The 19,045-nt window shown below is 46.3% G+C and overlaps 3 protein-coding genes across 4 annotated transcripts; 2 read left to right on the top strand and 1 right to left on the bottom strand.

The window, feature by feature from the left end:
- LOC118517341 lies at positions 1–4,149 on the top strand. The gene is made up of 7 exons (XM_036063325.1): positions 1–337; positions 532–679; positions 1,169–1,219; positions 1,301–1,973; positions 2,057–2,327; positions 2,536–2,694; positions 2,769–4,149. The coding sequence occupies exons 2-7, from the start codon at positions 586–588 to the stop codon at positions 2,775–2,777; spliced, it is 1,257 nt and encodes a 418-aa protein (XP_035919218.1). The 5' UTR covers positions 1–337; positions 532–585; the 3' UTR covers positions 2,778–4,149.
- Positions 4,150–8,746: 4,597 nt separating this feature from the next.
- Positions 8,747–10,546, top strand: LOC118517344 (probable cytochrome P450 303a1). Its single transcript, XM_036063334.1, has 3 exons — positions 8,747–9,810; positions 9,887–10,004; positions 10,081–10,546. Exons 1-3 carry the CDS (start codon positions 8,747–8,749, stop codon positions 10,396–10,398), a joined length of 1,500 nt encoding a protein of 499 aa, XP_035919227.1. The 3' UTR covers positions 10,399–10,546.
- A 1,081-nt stretch (positions 10,547–11,627) lies between these two features.
- On the bottom strand, positions 11,628–18,859 carry LOC118517345 (polypeptide N-acetylgalactosaminyltransferase 2-like). Of its 2 annotated transcripts, none has more exons than XM_036063337.1 (2): positions 18,590–18,859; positions 11,628–14,252 (listed from the first exon to the last, which is right to left on the bottom strand). In XM_036063337.1, the coding sequence occupies exon 2, from the start codon at positions 13,966–13,968 to the stop codon at positions 12,106–12,108; it is 1,863 nt and encodes a 620-aa protein (XP_035919230.1). In that variant the 5' UTR covers positions 13,969–14,252; positions 18,590–18,859; the 3' UTR covers positions 11,628–12,105. The 2 variants fall into 2 exon arrangements, with proteins under 2 accessions (XP_035919230.1, XP_035919231.1); XM_036063338.1 differs by lacking the exon at positions 18,590–18,859 and adding an exon at positions 17,561–17,789.
- Positions 18,860–19,045: the final 186 nt, after the last annotated feature.

Genomic DNA, 19,045 nt, shown 5'->3' with positions numbered 1-19,045 from the left:
CTGCGCTTGCGCAGTAATGCGCTTCACAGCACAGTGGATGGGAAGCTTGTTTGAAGACACATATCCATCAATAGAACTCCAAAAGGTGCACAGCAACGTACGGAAAATAGGGCCAGCTCCTTGCAGGCAGCTGCGTTGTGTAAATCGTCAAACATACGGTGCTGCGAAAAGCCATGCACCACACATCTTCCGAAAGCTCCGAAGCCATCGGTGTGCTGATGTGTTTGTAAAAGCGTGTAGGTTTGTGAAAGAATGCCGTACATGCATTGCAGTGTTCCGGATTGAGCGGAAAGCTGATAACAAAACCGTACACCATTAACACACCACAGGTCGATAGGTAAGTTCCGCAGCAGTGCCATCGTACGAGCTCCCGCTGGGTAAAGCCGCCCGCACAAATGGAGCCCACTTTCGGTTGACTAGACGTGCTAGCTTGCCATACGCCACAACCAGTGTTGTCTTTTTAGTGTTTTTTTGTTGGTTTTGCTGTTCCCATTGTGCAGTGTGTATATGGACCTTTGAATTCCTTCACAGCCGTTCCATTCCATCGCCCGGACGTCCCACCGGAAGCGGTGGGTGCAAGCAAAAATGACCTTTCGCAGCATTCGCGTGTCCTACATTACAATATGGAACATTTTCCTGGTGCTACCGATCGTCACATCCGACAATGACTACATCTCAGGTAAGCAGCAGACTCCAAAATGATGTTTTTTTTTGTCGAGCATTTTGCCCGCGACGGCAAGAGTCGCCTTTAAAAAGTAACCACAAAAAAAAGCTTCATCGATCGATATAAAGTCAAACAGCGAGCTCTACGAAGCGAACAAAGCAGTTCGCAGTATGGTAGTGCTTGTATGTTTGTGATTTAAAAATTAAACTTGTTGCTTCCCGGTTATCAGTGCTTGGTATATTTTAAAAAAAATCATCATCTGATACGCTGCGTATTGTTTCAATCGTACAGTATAACATCTTACGAAGCGATTAATATTTAATTTATAACGCAAAGCTGCTGCTTCTTGTGAGGAGTTTTTCTGAAGAATTTTAGAGATGGTATAATATAAGATATTTATTTTTAATTTTGCTTTTGTGGACGGACGATGAAAACGAAACACATTTACATCCATTCACAAAATACTTGGAACCAAAATTTCATCGGCCCTCTTCTTCTCCGCAGGCTACCATCGTCGTTTACACCCGATGAACCCAGTTTCATGGACAGTGAAAGGCAAGTTTAAATGTTCCCCTTTCCTTCCTCATCCACTTCATGTGTTCTGTGTACTTAAACCGTTTATTTTGGTCACCGTAGATGGCCACGATACGCGGGACAGTCTGGTGAAAACGATCAACATCTTCATCGAGGAGCAGGCCCGCCGCCGCCTTATGGATCATCTGCAGCGATTGCAGGCCGCTGGAAGCAAAACTATCCCGGCGCCGTCGTACCTCGGTGCTGGCGAGGTATCGGAAGAGTATCGCCCGACGTACACGTACCAGCTGCCGCTCACCAATCAGATCGATTCGGATGAATCGATCCCGTTTGCAGTAGGCCCGAGCGATCCTCGCTTCTACGACCAAAATCCCGGGCTGGCGCGTGACACCAATCCAGACGGACTCGGTATTGGTGAGGCTGGCGATGGATCCTTCCTTTACGACAGTTCCGAGCTGCGGGGCGGTGCTTCTGATGACGAACGGGTCGCGTCCGCGGCCATCGAACAGAAACCCATCAAAGACTATCGCCACCCACCGCCCCCACCTCCGATTCGCCCAAAGATAGGCAAGGGTACACACAACCGAAATCAGGCCAACAATGGAACACCGCTGACGATTCCCGCTAGTGAAACCGATCGCACCAGTTCGAACGGTGTCGTACAGCAACCGATCGAGATCGGTACCGGGCTGGGCATGTATCTGATTGCACTGATAGCCGGTATCAGTGCCGCCATTACGGTTGCCCTGATCTCCATCGGGTTCGGTTGGTACACGTAAGTGTTGGACGATCCTGCCATGGGTGAGAATGAATAAGGCCGAGTCTTAATGTCTCCTATTTACCACTTTCGGGCTTTAGACTGCACAAGAGGACCAAAGCGGCCGCCGATGTCGAATATCCGGCGTACGGTGTGACGGGACCAAACAGGGATTCGACGGCAGGCACTGCCGCTTCTGCGGGCGATCGCAAGCTCGCCCAGAATGCGCAGATGTACCACTACCAGCATCAGAAGCAGCAGATAATCGCCATGGAAAACACGACCCGCAGTGCGCCCCATTCGGAACAGCCGAGCGATGACGAGAATGAGGAAGGGGACTACACCGTGTACGAGTGTCCTGGGTTGGCTCCGGTAAGCGAGTCTGTTCTTGACCTATCTATTTTATGACCAAATCAATCAAAAATCAAATCAAAATACGTTTCAAGACCTACGTTTGATTATTATCAGACTGATAGATTAGCCTAGTACTACTCCGATCACTCTGTCTAATCAATCAATCTGCAACCTCCAAGTTCGCATGATTAAAATATCGCGTGCTTACATCACTTGCTCATTACAGACCGGTGAAATGGAAGTGAAGAACCCGCTCTTCTTGGAAGACGGCCACATCAGCGGAATCACCCTGCAGACATCGATCAGCGGCGAAGGACCTGCCATCGGAGTGGTATATTTGGAAAAGACAGTTCAACCGCAGGCTCACAACAATATCAAAAAATCGGTAAGCACTTGGGTTGCCTCAAGTTAATACCACAGAAAACGTATCTCATGCTGTCAATTACGCTTTCTTTCCAGGGAGAATAAGCCTAACTGAGCGAGCGAGCGCTTTCGAACTGGAACTCACTGCAACCCCTCCCGTTCGTTGCCATATCCGGTGGTACCTTACCTTTTCTATCGATGTTTTACGCCTAGTCCTTAGTCGAAGCATCTGTAGCTTTGCCATTGTCTCCCTGTCCATTTAAGGCCTAACGCTTATAAAAAAACTGCGATTAATCTACTCAATAATTTTCCCTCCCGTGTTGGAGATTTTAACAATTACTTACCCACTCCATCCATCTACCCCCGTTCCCGGATCTCACTTTCCCGGAAGCTTTCCGTTTTCCATCTATCACATTTTAACAAACAGTCCTCTGTGCATACAATTAAAGGACTGCTACTCCCGATCTTTTTGTGGATCGAACATCCGTTGTTTGATCATGTCAAACAGAACGAACAAAATGTGTTACTTGAAGAATGTTTGCTACAGGCTATAAAAAGAGAGAGAGAGAGAGGAGGAGGAGGAGAAGAAGGAGGAGGAGAGAGAAAGAGAGATGGTTAATATATACATTACGATGATAAAATACTAAACTTCTATATTTATACACATACAGACAGACACACACACAGACACAAAGCGCGTATACATATGCATATATCAATGTTAATAAATTGTATCAAACCAGAGATTTTTATTCTTGCCTAAGCGCTGTGCAATTTTAAAACGAAAGCCAGGCCAACGTACGAAATTCAGAAGCAAGTGGTACAAAACCGAAGAGGCTATAGTCAAATAATCGAGTCGAGATGGTAAAGGATAAGTAAAACAGAGGGCCCGGAATAAGACAATTAGTAACTGTATGATAGCAAACACAATGAACAATTGTAGTGAACAAAAAAAGAAAAAAAAAAAGAAACAATCTTTACTACTTGAGATGCTACGAGGAAGGCACAAGGAACTGGGGACGACAATTTTCCCGAGCATGAGTTGAGGAGTACTCGGGGGCTCGCATACTAACCCCCGAACGTGAAAGGTCAAACAATTTAAATATATTTGTAATGAACGTCTAATAACCGGTCATATAATGAACGGAGCAGCTGTGCTATAGAAAAAAAAGAAAACGTTCCCCCCCCCCTCCTCCCCCCCCCCCTACCATTCCACATTGATAAGCTGTGAACAAACAAACCAAACTAAACCAAACCAAAAGCATTTACACACTGGATAAGGACAATGAAACACAATCAGCGCTGGAGTCAGCTGGAGAGAAAATTTCTTCCTGTCTGGTAGTTTTTTGTTCTGGAAGTTGCAAAACCGATCACCAATCAGCAAATACAGGTGCAACACCGTAGTGGATAAAACTTGTGTACTGCAAGCAAATTGTGTGGATGAAATAAATACCTAGCGTCAGATGTGCATACCAAATATCCTGTGTTCATTACTTTGTTATCACATCCGTTTCCACTTTCTATATCCGTTTCCACTGATACCACTGATTTCTATAGCGTTTTTTCTTCTCTGTACAAAACTTTTTGAAAATTTTATTTTTTGTAAGTAAGGAAATTTAAACTAATTAAGTAAAACATTATTTTTCCTTAATTGAATCTGAAATTTTGTAATTATTACTTTTACAAGTTTCATATTTGTTAACACTAAAAACACCGTGGCACGTTTCTCTATCGGTCTCTCCAATTTCTTGGCTTCGCACACGACATAGATATCGTTGGCAAGACGGCAGCGAAGGTGTGTAAGGCGTACACCTGACTGAAACGGGAAGCAGCAAGAGTTGGACTGACGATCAATGCGACGAAGACGAAATACCTGCTTGCCGGAGGCTCTGATATCGTGATAGAGCCCGAGTAGGAAGCAGCGTGTTAGTCGACGGCGACAACCTCGAGGTGGTAGAGGTGTTCTGCTATCTTGGGACTGTCGTTTCTTCAGATAACGATGTCAGCAGCGAAATCTGGAGACGCATTGTGATCTCGATCTTGTGATCTTCAATGTCTGCAGAGATCCAGAAAACTTCGAGACCGCACGAAATGTGAGATCTATCGCACACTGATCCTGATATGGCCGCAAGTCTTGGACCATCCGAGCGGAGGATGCAAACGCTCTAGGCGTGTTTGAGCGACTCCTCGAGCGAAACCAGTCATCCTGACGGTGGCGAAGACCGACAGGATACGATGGCTGGGGCATGTTATGAGGATGCCGGACTCATGCCCCGCCAAGAAGGTATCCGTCAGCGATGGGATTCGGCACGGACGGGAAGCTGCAGCCAGGGATCGAGTTTCCTGGAAATCTATTGTTGACCGGGCCATGTCACGACGACGTGCGCTTTAAAAGAGTAGACCAACATGATGATGATGATGATGAACACTTAAAAGCATTTTTTTTTCTGAAATTGGTCTGCATCTGAACTGCTGAAATCATCAGAACTGTCTTTATTCTTCGTTGGAACTACAAACTAGAAAGGTCTTGATGACCTGCTATACCTGACTTTCCTGGACTTGATTTTACCCCCTTATTAGCAGGATAGTCGCGTACACGCAGGCGGCGGCCTTGTCTGTCTGTTTAGCACTGTGAAGATTCTTGCTGCTGTCGCCTTTGGCCACCGGAGCCTATTACTACTCTTCGGTCTTCCATTTCTGCCTTGCTGTGACTTGATTTTACCCGCAGCAAAGTAATTAGCCCGATGCAACGGGAGGCGGTTTGGATGGGATTTGAACCGCGGGCCTGCCGTGTGAAGACCGGAAGCGCCATAATCGACTCAACCACCCGATCACCACAAAGAACTACTATTAGGAGCCTATTATAAACACTATGTTATTGTATTTTTGGTAACACAGTATGGTGTCCTTGTTGTGCGTTGAATATTTTACCATACGTTTCAATCCAAGCACTGGCCAGAAAAGCTTATCATCAATTAAGTGCTGTTCTCATAAGAATAAGCCTGACGATCAATTTAATGCTGTTCTGAAAGCATTAAGCATGTTCTGAAATTAAGTTATTATGTAGAACAACGGCTTTTTTGGACGGTAGTTGGTTTTAATTCATCAGGTGTGTGGAATACACTTTAAGCTATTGAGGTCACGGCATACAGGGCATATGGTTTTAAATTCAGTTGCCATATTCAATTCCGAACTCTACAAAGAGGATCTTAGATTGTGAGGATCTCGTGCATCACAATCGTGGAATAGTATCGAAGGTCCAACGAAGCTGGGCTCTCTTATCGAACATTCTTGTATAAAGAAGAGAAGAAAAGGTTATCACAGTGGCACTTCAATGTCACCAATAATTATTCAATTATTTCATTTTCATCGTCATTAGATTCATTATTGAACGCTTTTTTGAGCTGTGTTCGAGTAATAAAACTTGTATTTTCATTGTCCATGCGAGAGAGTAATCTGCTTCGAACATCCCCGTAGGACTGTCCCTCTAATCCACAGACAAAAGCACTTGAATTGTTCTGAAGTCATGTTGTGGAATTCGGAGTCTTCGCATGCTCGCCTTCTGAGTAGCGAACTTTGCTACTTTCCCGCATTTTTCTGAAAGTAACCGCTGCTGAACATGAGGTTGATATACTTGTTGTGCGCTGGTGCATCCAACTTCCTCAACAGCAGACGAACTTTCGCGACATCTTCTAAGCTTCGGGCATCCAACTCGAATAGGTCTTCATATGTTCAAACCGATCTTTTTAATGTTCCACCGTTTTCAGGTTCAAAGAAGAAGAATTCGGTGATATTCATGGGAACGATTAGCTTTGTACGCTCGAAGAATTTCTAGTTGTACGTTAACGTCTTTTTGATGCATCCTGCTCCTGTAGTTTAATTGGTCGAATTTTTTCTCGTTTAATACTAATTCGAATTGCTTCTAGTTAAAAAGTTCGAGATATCCTCTGTGTCATTTCAAAAGGTTCTATTGCACTGAGCTATGTTCATTGCCATAGTTTCCATATTTCAATGTGAACTTGGACCTAGCATTTTAAGAATGTTGTAGTTCTCTTCAACGTAAATTAAGTGTTGGAAGCGATCCGATGATCGATAAAAAGCTGTTTCAGTTTACCGAAACTAGCCGAATGTTATGAAATTTTAAGAAAATTCTTCTTCTGGAATAGAATTAAAATAGACAAATTGCAAAGCAAAAGTTTTTTTAAAAAAAAAACAATGCATTGTATTAGGCAAGGAGTATCAGGGTACAATTACATTTTACAATGAAATTTACTTTAAATCACATTATGCAACATAATTCATGCATTATTGTTGTCATCTCTGACTAATAAACGTGTTTCGGGCATCTACCCGTAGTCGAGGCTTGAAAAAAAAAACCGACGATCTTTCCATCGCACTTTGCACCGTGCACACGATCACGGGAAGCGTGTCCCCATCAAGCCACCAGCCACCACAAGCTGGTGAGCAAAACGTGTTGAACCGTTTCGGGGCACAGGAGGTATGTGGGGCTGCTACTGCTGGGCTGGGCGGCAGCGTTCCTGCGAAGCATTTGAAAAACTAACCCCAGAAAGTGGGGAAAATGCTATATTACTGACCGACGTGGTCTGCCGCAGAATGAGTCCATTTTTACCGCTGCAAACACGAGGTGTGCTCCCGGCGACGCATTAGTAGCGAGTTACGAATCGTTGTGGCGCGTATAACAACACCCTTGTCTCACTGTCCACTAGCAGGACACATTCTGGTCCTGGTGTGATGTGCGCTTCTGAGTGGTCTGTGCGTGTTGCACTTTGTATTTGAATTTGATGTCATTGGACTGGGTGGCAGAGTTCCAAGCAAAGGATATATAGTTTCGCGGGAAAGGCCCCAACTATTCTGGCGCGGTTTTTTTTTTTTTGAAGTGTATCCTGTAAGTGTGAAGTGACTCGGTTTATTGTAGGAAATTTTAAATTATTTCAGTTTAGTTCTGCGCATCCCGGCAAAAGTGCGATCAGTTATGGGACATTCTAAAGGACACTGGAATCGATCATCATATAGATCAGGGTTTAAAATGCTTTATTTGCAAAAAAAATCCATCTATAGCTTTATAAAAATCGGTATATCCACCGATGGTTTCCTCGTGTCAATAGCTCGTGCGGACCCGCACCATGTTGATAGTGTGCGCCGTTGCATCCAGGCGAGCGGGTTGGTTGGCCCACCGAGAACCCGTTTCTGCAGCATCTCTGCATTACATAAAAGGCTTGCAAAAGTGACGCAACTACGGGCTAAGCATTTGCTGGCACTTATGTTGCAGCCCATGTTCCCTTTGCGCAGTGTATCGCTTTTTTTCCATGGCCATGGTGTATTACTCGATCATTAGAATCTGTCCCTTTTTTTGTTGTTCGAACTACGTTTGAAGATTGGAACAAAAATGAAAGATAGCTGCTCTATTTGCTTTCTATACCTTCGTGAAACAATCTCCACCGACCACTGCGGCGATCTTCCACAACTTCTCTTTAAGCTTAAGCCCATCATCAACTTGCATAATCTGCATCAGGGTTTTAAGCACCGAGTAAAAGTAATGTGTGTGTGTGTGGCCAAATGTGCAAGTGCATGATTATGTAACTGGCTGCATTTGGCTTCCAACGGTGTGTCCTACCATGCGTGGTGAAGCCGGCATGCAGTTTGCCAGCCGGCTCGAAAGCACTTGCGCCCGATTCTTTCTATGAAACGTGATGAGGCGCTGTTGGGTTGTTGCGTTTGCCTTGGCGCAGTTGCAGTTGCAGTGGCAGTGTGCGATGTTTTATGTGCACCCATTGCATTGGATCAAACACAAACAAATGCGCCCATTTGTGATTGCTTCATTGGTGCGCAATGCAGAATGCAGAACCATCGTCGTCGTCGGCTCGTCAGTTAGGTTGCGAACTCTTAAATTCTAGCAGCTTCTGGGCTTTTAAAGCTACCATTTCATGTTTCACCCCGGGCGTTTGCCTAATGCACGGTCAAGTAATGTACATTCGTTCTTTTACCTCCCCGATATCAGCTATCACCACCACTGTAACCGACTGGGACGCACTCCCTCACCGCACAGCCTGGCCATGTGGTACTTTATGGCGTGTTGCGTGGTGCTGTTGCTGTTATGGCTTCATCTGGACAACTTAAAACCGGCCAATTTTCCCCCCGGCCCCAAATGGTACCCGATCGTGGGCAGCGCTCTCGCGATCATGAATGCACGCAACAAAACGGGCATGCTGTGTAAGGCGGTCGAGCACATCGCTAAGGACTATCCCGAGCATCGCGGGGTGATTGGGTTCAAGATAGGCAAAGATAAGGCCGTGATGGCGGTCAATGCCGAGTCGCTGAAGGAGATGATGAACAACGAAGACTTTGACGGTCGGCCCACGGGACTGTTCTACGAGACGCGCACCTGGGGCCTTCGGCGTGGGGTTTTGCTCACGGACGAACAGTTCTGGCAGGAACAGCGTCGTTTCATCGTGCGCCATCTGAAAGAGTTTGGATTCGCCCGGAAAGGCATGACGGAGATTATACAGAATGAAGCCGCCCAGATACGGAAGGACTTTGAGGATTTGGTGGCACAGGGAAACGGCACGGCCACGGTACAGATGCAGGGCGCCTTTTCCGTGTACGTGCTGAACACACTGTGGCTCATGATGGCTGGCGTTCGGTACAGCAAGGACAACAGTGATCTACGGTACTTGCAATCGTTGCTGCACGAGCTGTTCACCAACATTGACATGATGGGTGCGCTATTCAGCCATTTCCCTTACCTGCGGTTCGTGGCCCCACGGCTGTCCGGCTACCAGCAGTTTGTCGAGATTCATGAATGCATGCATAAGTTTATCGGTGCCGAGGTGGAGCGTCATCAGCAAAACTTCAACCCGGACGATGAACCGCGCGATCTGATGGACGTGTACCTGCGCACGCTGCAGAACAATAACGCGCCGTCCGACAGCTTCTCGCGCGAGCAGCTGTTGGCCGTCTGTCTGGACATGTTCATTGCCGGTTCGGAGACGACCACCAAAACGCTCGACTTTTCCTTCCTGTACATTGTGCGCAACCCGCAGGTGATGCGCCGGATACAGGATGAAATTGACGATGTCATAGGCCGCAATCGGCTGCCGACGTTAGAGGATCGCGCTAGGCAAGTATAGTATAGAGCGGAGATGGCATACTGATCACACATAGTCACACTGTATCTCACCTCACCGCCCTTACAGCATGCCGTACTGCGAAGCTACGACGCTCGAAGGACTTCGGTTGTTCATGTCGAATACGTTCGGTATTCCGCATCGAGCACTTAAGGATACCACGCTCTGTGGGTACAACATTCCCAAGGTGAGCCTCCGCTACATTGCTCTCACGATCACGATCTCGGGTGAATAACCTACTTACCTCTAACCACTCCACGCAGGACACTATGCTTGTTGGCATGTTCCGTGGAATGATGCTGGACGAGAACCTGTGGGAAAAGCCGACCGAATTCAACCCTGCACGTTTCCTGAAGGATGGAAAGATACACATTCCGGCCCAGTACCATCCGTTCGGGGTCGGCAAACACCGATGCATGGGCGAGCTGATGGCGAGAGGCAATCTGTTTCTCTTTCTGACCACCACGCTGCAGTCGTTCGATCTCTTGCTGCCCGAAGGAGCCCCCATTCCGTCGGACATTCCGGTTGATGGGGCGACGCCCAGTGTGCGGAAGTATCATGTTGCCATTCGTCCGCGTTAGACGAATCGCAAAAGACAAAATATCGTGTCGATATTTTCGAATCGTTCCATTCAAAGACCACTAGTTGCGTTACGGCGAGTATGGCTCATTCATTCGACGAAAGCAGGACGATCATAAAACTTCGTTTCATAAATGGTCATATAAAGATTTGTTATCAAGTAATGCTGCATTACGAATGGTTCTGTTTGGTACAGTGGGTTCACATCCGAAAGCAACCTCAACTGGTCACGCAAATTCCAGAAACCGAAGTCTTCAAAATCAATGGTCTAATTTTTTCGACTCCTCTGGTCATGTGGATGGCCCAAAAATAACTATGACATGACGAGCATGGGGAGTCTAATTCGCTGCACGATGGTTAGATGCAGTGCAGAGAGCGCGCCATCGTAACGACTCCTCCATTGTCCTTCCACACATACGAGAGCAACAATTCTTCTGGACTTCTTCCTCTCGAACGCAGCTAACAGTGTTCCGTTAGTTTTGGACAGAGTCCATGTCTCACAGGCGTAGATGAGTACTGGGACTATAAATGTTCTATACAGTCTCAGCTTCGTCCGTCGTGACAGGTGGATTTTGAGTGGAGAAGACTTCTCAAAATGTAGTATGACCGTTTGGCAACCTCCACCCTACCCATAACTCAACGGTCATCTTGCTATCGGTGCTAGGCTGTTAGAAAATGGTTTCCCCAAAGTTTCTGCCTCCGAGCATCGGATGGCACTCTCTAGCGCCAGATTGAAGAAAAGACAGGCAAGCATATACCCATGGCACAGGTCCCTTGAGAGAGCAAGCGAATAATCCATCCACTCTCTTCTGGCTTGTGATGTAGACAATTGTCATTCCTACAAGCCCAGCCTTAGAGCTTAGCCGAGATTCCAAAAGAGCTCACTGCGTCGTATACTGTTATCCGGACGTTAGGGGGCTGTGGCATGCGACTTTAAAATCAATGAAAAGATGGTAGGAGTGTAGCTGCTGCTCCGCTATTTTCTCCACAATTTACCGCATGACTAAAAATGTTGTCTTCAAATACAGTGTAACATATTCGTCAACTATTTTTTCCACAAAAGCAATTGTTTTCAATTGCTTCTCGGCCTAAAAGATAAGATCAAAGTACAAAAAATATTATTATCACTGTCACACCATATCTGCTTAACCTATAATACTCCTTAGTTTCTTTCACATGCCTTCCTTGCACCGTTAAACCAGAAAACAATAAGTAGAACCATCCGCATCGATTAACGTGTTCCATACAGGACAAAACTATTCCTGGATGCTCTTTACTTTTATCCTTGTTTTGTAACAAAAAACTATCTGGAAATACAATAAAAAGGTTGCATTTGCGTCGTTACAGCGAGAATATCGTTTGCTTTCTTCTTTACTTACATTATTTGTATTGGTGTATGTGTGTGGGTGTAAGGGAAGGAAGGTTGTCTGTGTGGGTGTGTGGGTGTGCTTTGCAATTGCGTGAATCTACGTTGATGCAAAAGTTGGATCGATTCACGGCTCGCCGATACGCCTTAAACTCTATATAGTGTCACAATGCTACGCGCTTTCGTACTATCTAATATCTGCATATCAGGAGTTGTTGAATAGAATGTATGTATATAACAACAAAGAACACGGAACACATCTTCACTGACTATCAGCGTCGGCAAACCACAACAAGTCGGGTTCCGCGTGTAAGCAAACCTTACCCACCGGCCAAGCTAAAGCTTACTGTGCCTCCGTCACAACCTTCCAGTGTTGCGACTCGAGCGCGGAATTGCACCGTTCGGCCGTGATGCCCCGTTCCTTCATGTGCCGCGAATCGAGACAAACGTTGATCTTGCGGTGCTGTATCAGCCCGCCATCCTTCAGGTGCCACTGCTGGTTCTCCGAATCGTCACAGTACTTCATCAGCACGCTGTTGTACCGTGCGCTGATCGTAAATTTAACCAGCGTCAGGCAGAGATCATGATGCTTTAGCTCCCCCTTCCTATTGAGCACCCAGTTCTGGTTACCGCCATTTCCGTGACACGTGTACAGCCCCACGACCGCACCGGCCACGTTGCCCAAACTGTCCAGACAGTATACACCCTGCCTTAGGCTACCGTTGTTCCGTCGCTCCGGTATGCCCAGCTGTGGATAAACGTGCTCCAGATACCACCGGAACGGTTTGCACTGCAGCTCCCGGCGCAGCTGCAACCGATCGTCGATGTCACCGAAAGGAATGTTCGTAGCCAACGGGACGGCCGCATAGTAATACTTCTTGTACTCATCCATCCACACTTCGGCGGCGCGGCGCGTGTTTTTGGCGAAAATATTTCCACTCCCACCGCCGGGGAACGTGTACGGATGGCGCTTGCGGAACACGTGCCCGACCCGGCTGCAGGGGATTATTTCCAGCGATCCGCCACACTGCCACACTCGGAAACTGATTTCGAGATTTTCTCCGCCCCAGATGTCCATCTGCGTATCGTAGGTGCCGAGCCGCTCGAAGTACGCTTTATCAATCACGAACAGGCCTCCCGCAATCATGGGCGTTCGGATGGGGGCCGTGGGATCGCGCTGCCGCGCCTTTCGTTCGGCATTGCTCAGATATTCCCACTTAAACACCAGGTTCCAATCGAACCCTCCGCGAAGATCCGCCGACGCACCTATGTACTGGAAAGTATCCATGCTGATCACGTCAATCACTGGACACACGACGCGAGTTGGATCCTCGGCCACCCGGGCCAGCAACGGTTCGAGCCAGTTCACGTTACACTCGCAGTGACTGTCAAGGAATGTAAGTACCTTTGCCGTGGCGGCTGCAGCACCCGTTACCCGTGATCGTACCAACCCCTCACGTATGCTATTCCTTATCAGCCGCACCTTCTGAATTTTGGCCAACTCTTGCCCATCCTCCGGAAAGTCGGAGTAGTCATCCACCAGGATAATCTCGTGGATCAATCGTTCCGGCGAGCGGTTTAGCACGCTTACCACCGTCCGCAGCAGTGTGCTGCGGGCCTCGTTATGAAACGTGATGATCACACTGGTAGCAGGCAGATGGGCGATGCTAGCCGGCTCCGTCCAGGTCGAACGACGACACATCGCATTGCGCGTGTCCGGCAGTTCTCGGTTGCTCTTCAAACCATCGCTCGCCTGCTGATTGAAGCGATTCCTTAGGTACGGATCTTCTCCGCGCTGCAGACCGCCCTTCTGAATGTAGCTGGCCTCATCGAAATAGTCCCATGTCATGGGTGGCGAATTGTAACTAAATATACTATTGCTATTGCTATTGCTACTGTGCAGGTTGTGACCGTTGCTACTGCTGGTACTGCTACTACTACTGCCGACGAACGCGGAATTACTATCCTCTGCATTCTTTAGCGAACTCTGGTGTTCATTGTCGCGGTGCGTCAGAGCCTCGCGTGCGGCGCCACCACCGCCTCCAATGTACTGGTCTGAGACGGAGTGCTGCTTTACCTTGCTGCTGCTGCGCAACCGCAGTGCGCGATTCCCGTCATTATGGTAGTAGTCACCTTGAAAGTAGTAGATGACCACCACGATCCAGGTTATGGAAATAATACCAAACACCTTCACATTTCGTCTCATAGCGTTAGCGTGGTATGGTTCAGCTGTGTCGAATGCAGAACAATCGAATGCATCGATTGCCACAAGGATTTCATCCAATAATGTTGCAGTTTAGCGGCCTATTGTTGTTGCTCTTGTCCGGTTTTATGCGACTCGGTACTGTGGTAGCTGAAGCCAATCTTAATGGCATTTTTCGATGATAATACTTATGCGGTGCATCGTCTCGTCACAATTGGCTTAGCCAGAGTTGAGAGACAGTTGATACATTTGTTGTTCCTTTCAGGTTTGGATGACTATTTCAATCACTGAAAAGAGAGAACAGTTAAATGTTTATCAATACAATGAAACATGATAATATGTGTACAATTGGGCGTTAAAGAGTTAAGAAACACTTTGCCAATTACCGAACGATTGCTTGTACGATCGCTGGTTTAGATATGATCCATCATCATGATCGTGATCGATCGAACGTATAGTTATTATTCCACCCTTTTCTTGCGCATCATTCGCTTCAACTGTTCATTCACCGTTAACGATCACGCTTTACGAAATCTATTTAGCGTATAACACGGTCCTATAAGCAATCGATAAGCCGGAAGCGGCAAGATAAACGTTTGGCAAGGAACAGCACACAACCGTGGTGAATGCGTTCGAACACGTCTGCAGCATTCAAAACTACAGAGATTCAGTACACTAATAGATTCAATTTTTATCACACGACTACGAACATTACCTGAATTCATAATCATAAAGATGTATCACTCCATAAAAACTACATAGAGGACTATACCTCCTCAAATGCTTAGCAAACGATTCGAAGCCTTTGCATAACAGTTCTGCTATCAACCGCGAGGTGGCGTTCTGAGCCACAGAATCAGCTAACTCGCTAGCAGGTTACAATATTTGTCAATCGTTTTTCGCTGTTCCCCTGCTGAAATACACAATCGGCACGAATAAAAGCTGCATTTCAATATTGTAACCATTACTTATGACACTATTTAAGCACTACACAAACGGTAGAACCGTCAGCTACAGTAGAGTTTAATTTAAAATTAAGAAGAGTCAAGGGCGTCAAACCCTGCTGCGTTAGACAGCACATGAAATATCAGAGTTTGAGGCAGGAGTTTGTAATTGTTCAAAAATTTTAATTTGTGGCATTGTGACATTTCAGGCTGAAGAATGTAAAAATTTAAGAAATTAAAGAAATGTATCTTCCAAACAGAGACAGACATTTTTGACGTTCATGCCGTAGGTTTTCCTTCCAGCAAACTTCATTTGATCGTACGGCGCTCATACAGGATTTCCACCCAACGAGGTCGATTACGGTGTGATGCTAGTTAATATTTTGGGACAGTATAGTCTGTCGGAAAAAGTTCCCTATGGTGCAACAGAGACAATCAATATTGGGGTTTCTCAATGGTATATAGCAAAGTTTCTCAAAGCATTTAGTTGAGCCAGAGCTGAGCCAGTCGACAATACCGCAACCTTGAGCATCTTCGGACATTAAGGGGATAATTAGGCGAAATACCCAATCATCAGGCTCAATATGGTGAAAAGCAATTGTTTCCTTTCCCTGCTATTGTGACCGCAGGACCGTAACCGACACAGTAGATAACTGATTCTCCGTACTAAATTATTTGCGTTTCTTATTGAAAAGCTAATAATAATATGCTGGCACCATTCTTTTCCCGTACATGAGCATAGTTCCGATCATCATGTAGTTTCAATCAACGGTTTATGAACAAAAGCACTACCTGCACAACTACTAGAGCATTACCGTTTGCAGTAGTACGGTAGAGAAACAGATCGTTACATGCCCTTGCTGCTCAATCAACGAGCTCAATATGGTGGAAGCAGCTATACTCGCTAGCGGCCACCGGTTGGTTATTAGAAAGGTAGGGAGGCTGCAAGGTAACTTCTTCATGGAAAGAATGCATTCATGCAGCATATGCGCATATGTCTGCCTGCGATCATGTGTGATCAGCGGCGAAAAAACTAAGAGAAACCCAATTATGCGCTGGTGGTTTAGACGTGGTCTATTACTTCGGTGATTTCTTTAGACTTTTGTATTGCTAGTTCGCCTTCTGCATAGTAAAGTGCTTTAAAGAAAAATAAATTAGTAAAATTTTGTAGCACCTTAACGGTAGCCTTCACTAACGTCCTTTATACGTTAGATTCACTTCAATTCCAATCGTCACACATACACAGCATCACAGCCTGCAGCTCACAAAATATCCGATGCATTCCAGAAACTAGAAAACCGAATAAAGCTACTTGCAATACTACTTTCACTTCTTTACGGAACATTTTTAATACATGGTCGGGCTCATGATGCACCGCATACAGCAACTGCGATTACCCTTTCATTTCTTGCCAAATGGTACGCACTTGAAGCCGAAGCAAAACCCATCTTCCCGGTGAATTCAATTGCAATTTCTAGCAAACAGTACACAGGCTCGCGCGCCAGTTAGCTGCAAGCATCCATTCCTCCGACAACCTTTCACCGGTTCGAAAAGCCCACTCTTTGGAGCATCTTAGTACATTGTCGAACGGCAAACGGCTGTTACCCAACGGCAGGCGCGAGTGAAGATCGTTGGATAATCGTGAGAATTTGGGATAGCTATTCCGTGCTGCTACGGTTTGGTTAATTTCCCTCGGTTTGTGTAACCGGTCGACGTCGTATCGGTTGGGTTCAAATTGTGTACGGTCGGAAAGCTACAATCGGTGTTTGAGATTATGACGATCTATAAAATTTGCATAAAATTCATTGCACAACAGGAAGGAAAAACAGACCAGATTGTTACAAAAACAAAACTACTACCGATAATTAATTGAATTAAAATTTGGCTCCTACTCTAGCAAGAAACGATGCCACTCCTTTTTTCTGCTAAACCTTCGACTGTTAGCTTGGACCTTAGCGCTAACTGTCGGCTAAATAAAGGTGCGTCATATTCCAGCTCTTTCTAGGTTTCAACGATCATTTAGTACATCCTCATGCCTAGCTCCAGAAGTCACTTTGGAGACTCTTCCATCGACGACAAGCCCGGAGTAAAAAAAAAAGGTTTTTCTGAGCACCGCAAACCGCTCATTCTGAGTAGTTGCCACAAGGACTGAGGATATTTTTAAGCGATTCTATGAATTATGTCTGACGCTTGGATGAAATTTTTAAGTCCAGGCAATATAGCCACGATTTTCCTCATCAGTTTCGGCTTCATTTTGCGGTCACACAACGCTCTTAGATGACCGGAAGCTGTTAGCAAACGTTTTTAAGCCAGTTATAACCGATCGTCAAGAAGTGTCTCACTATTTACTGCTTCTTCCTCCACTATTTTGACCATAGTTATGCCAAATCAACTGATACCACTGTAACATTTTGTCTGTACATAAAATATACGTTGCTTGAGACACTGGCCGTTCTTGTGGCTCGCCAGGACACAAGATCAATGAACAAAAAAATCACGAAAACAGGCTATCTGTTGAATGTACTTAATTATAAGATCGCAGCATAGCACCTTTAGCATCGCTGCAACACCAATAGAACTGATTTAAGTTTTCTGCCAATAAATTAATTTAAATGACACACGATCGATAGCACTGCACAAGCGATCTATACCTTTACAGGGGGATTACGGGACGGGTAGATTGCGGCGAGTTCAGTTTTCCACTTTTCCAAAATATGTCTTTTTGGTGGCCAAATCCTCGGCAGCCTGCAGGCACTCCTCAACCCTTCCCCACACTTTCTTAGCACGGGATAAACTTTCCACCGGCCACGTTAATGAATACTCGCGACACGATCAACACACGAATCAGCTGATGAAGGACCCAGGTGGTCCAGTTGAAAGACGCGAAAAACTAGTTCGCGCACAAAACTTGTTTGTGCACACACACACACACATACACATACACACCTCTTACTATTCTATATGGCAGTGTGATCGAATTGGGTGCGAAATGGGCATTGCTTCAGGCGATCGCTCTGCTGATGGTGGTGTACCAGAGGGATGCTGCTGCTGTGTTGTTCCTGACCGTCACTGTTGTCTACTGTTTGCGATACTACAACGGCTCGGATCTTCTGCATGCGGAATTGAATCTCTCGCGTAATCCCCCCCTTTCACTCTTCATCTCTTTCCGCGCTTGCTACCTTCCTCCCTCTCCTTCTCTTTCTCTCTATCTCTCGTTCGCGAACATTCCCACTCTGTTTTGTTCGTCCGTTCTCTGCACAACCGCACCACGATGGTCACATCCAATTGGTTTTTGTGGCATGTGCCGTGCGCGGTAAGTGTCTATTGCATCTCGGCGCACTAACAACATCATCGATGGCTATTGTTTTACGTTCCACTTCGTAATCGGCAGACGATCGGGTTCGAGGGGCGCCTGCTGGCAGGTAGGGGGACGACCGGGCGAACCAAAGAGGAAGCGAACAGACACCCGCAAAGTAATAATGGGGAAAAATGAAAACCAAAGTGAATCACTTTTTCTCACCGCCGCTCGCGCGGCTCTCGCGGGCCGAGGGAAAAACTAAATAAATAAATATATACTTTTCCCCGTTCAAGATTCTTCGCGGATGCATTACCGCCCCCAGCACGCAAACAGCTTTCCTGCCGCACTACTATTCGCACCTACTGCTATACTGCTTGCTTACCTGGTTCTTCGCCGCTGCAGCCGCTCGCCGTTACACGGGCAACACTGAGTGTGTGTTGTTGTTGTAGTAAATCTATGCACAATGATTCGCATCTCTCTTGGCACGTCCTCCGCTGTGCATAGATGCGGAATGGATGCACTACACCGCGCGCGCACTACATACGCGAAAGCGAAACGCGACCGCGAATGTGAGACACAGCGAGAAAAGACGTCGAAGAGGTGGAACTCGGGTACCAGTGCCAGTGGCGGGGAAAGGGGAGTGTGCAATAAATAATAAAGTAGGTCCCTTTGCTTGCCTTCGACGAGCACACTCAAGACTGACGGCACTGATGCTTAATCGTTCGTTAAGCAAATTTCGTGATTCCAACGGAAAGTTCCCCTTGGCCAACTCTATCCACGAGCGCTTGCAAAAAGGGGTGCTGCTTCCGTGGTCGTCTTCCTGTGTACGCCTCAACGA

Source organism: Anopheles stephensi, unplaced genomic scaffold (assembly GCF_013141755.1).
Source record: "Anopheles stephensi strain Indian unplaced genomic scaffold, UCI_ANSTEP_V1.0 ucontig95, whole genome shotgun sequence".
Classification (NCBI taxonomy): Eukaryota; Metazoa; Arthropoda; class Insecta; order Diptera; family Culicidae; genus Anopheles; species Anopheles stephensi.
Note: the sequence above shows the minus strand (reverse complement) of the source record. Positions and strands in the feature narration are given on the sequence as shown.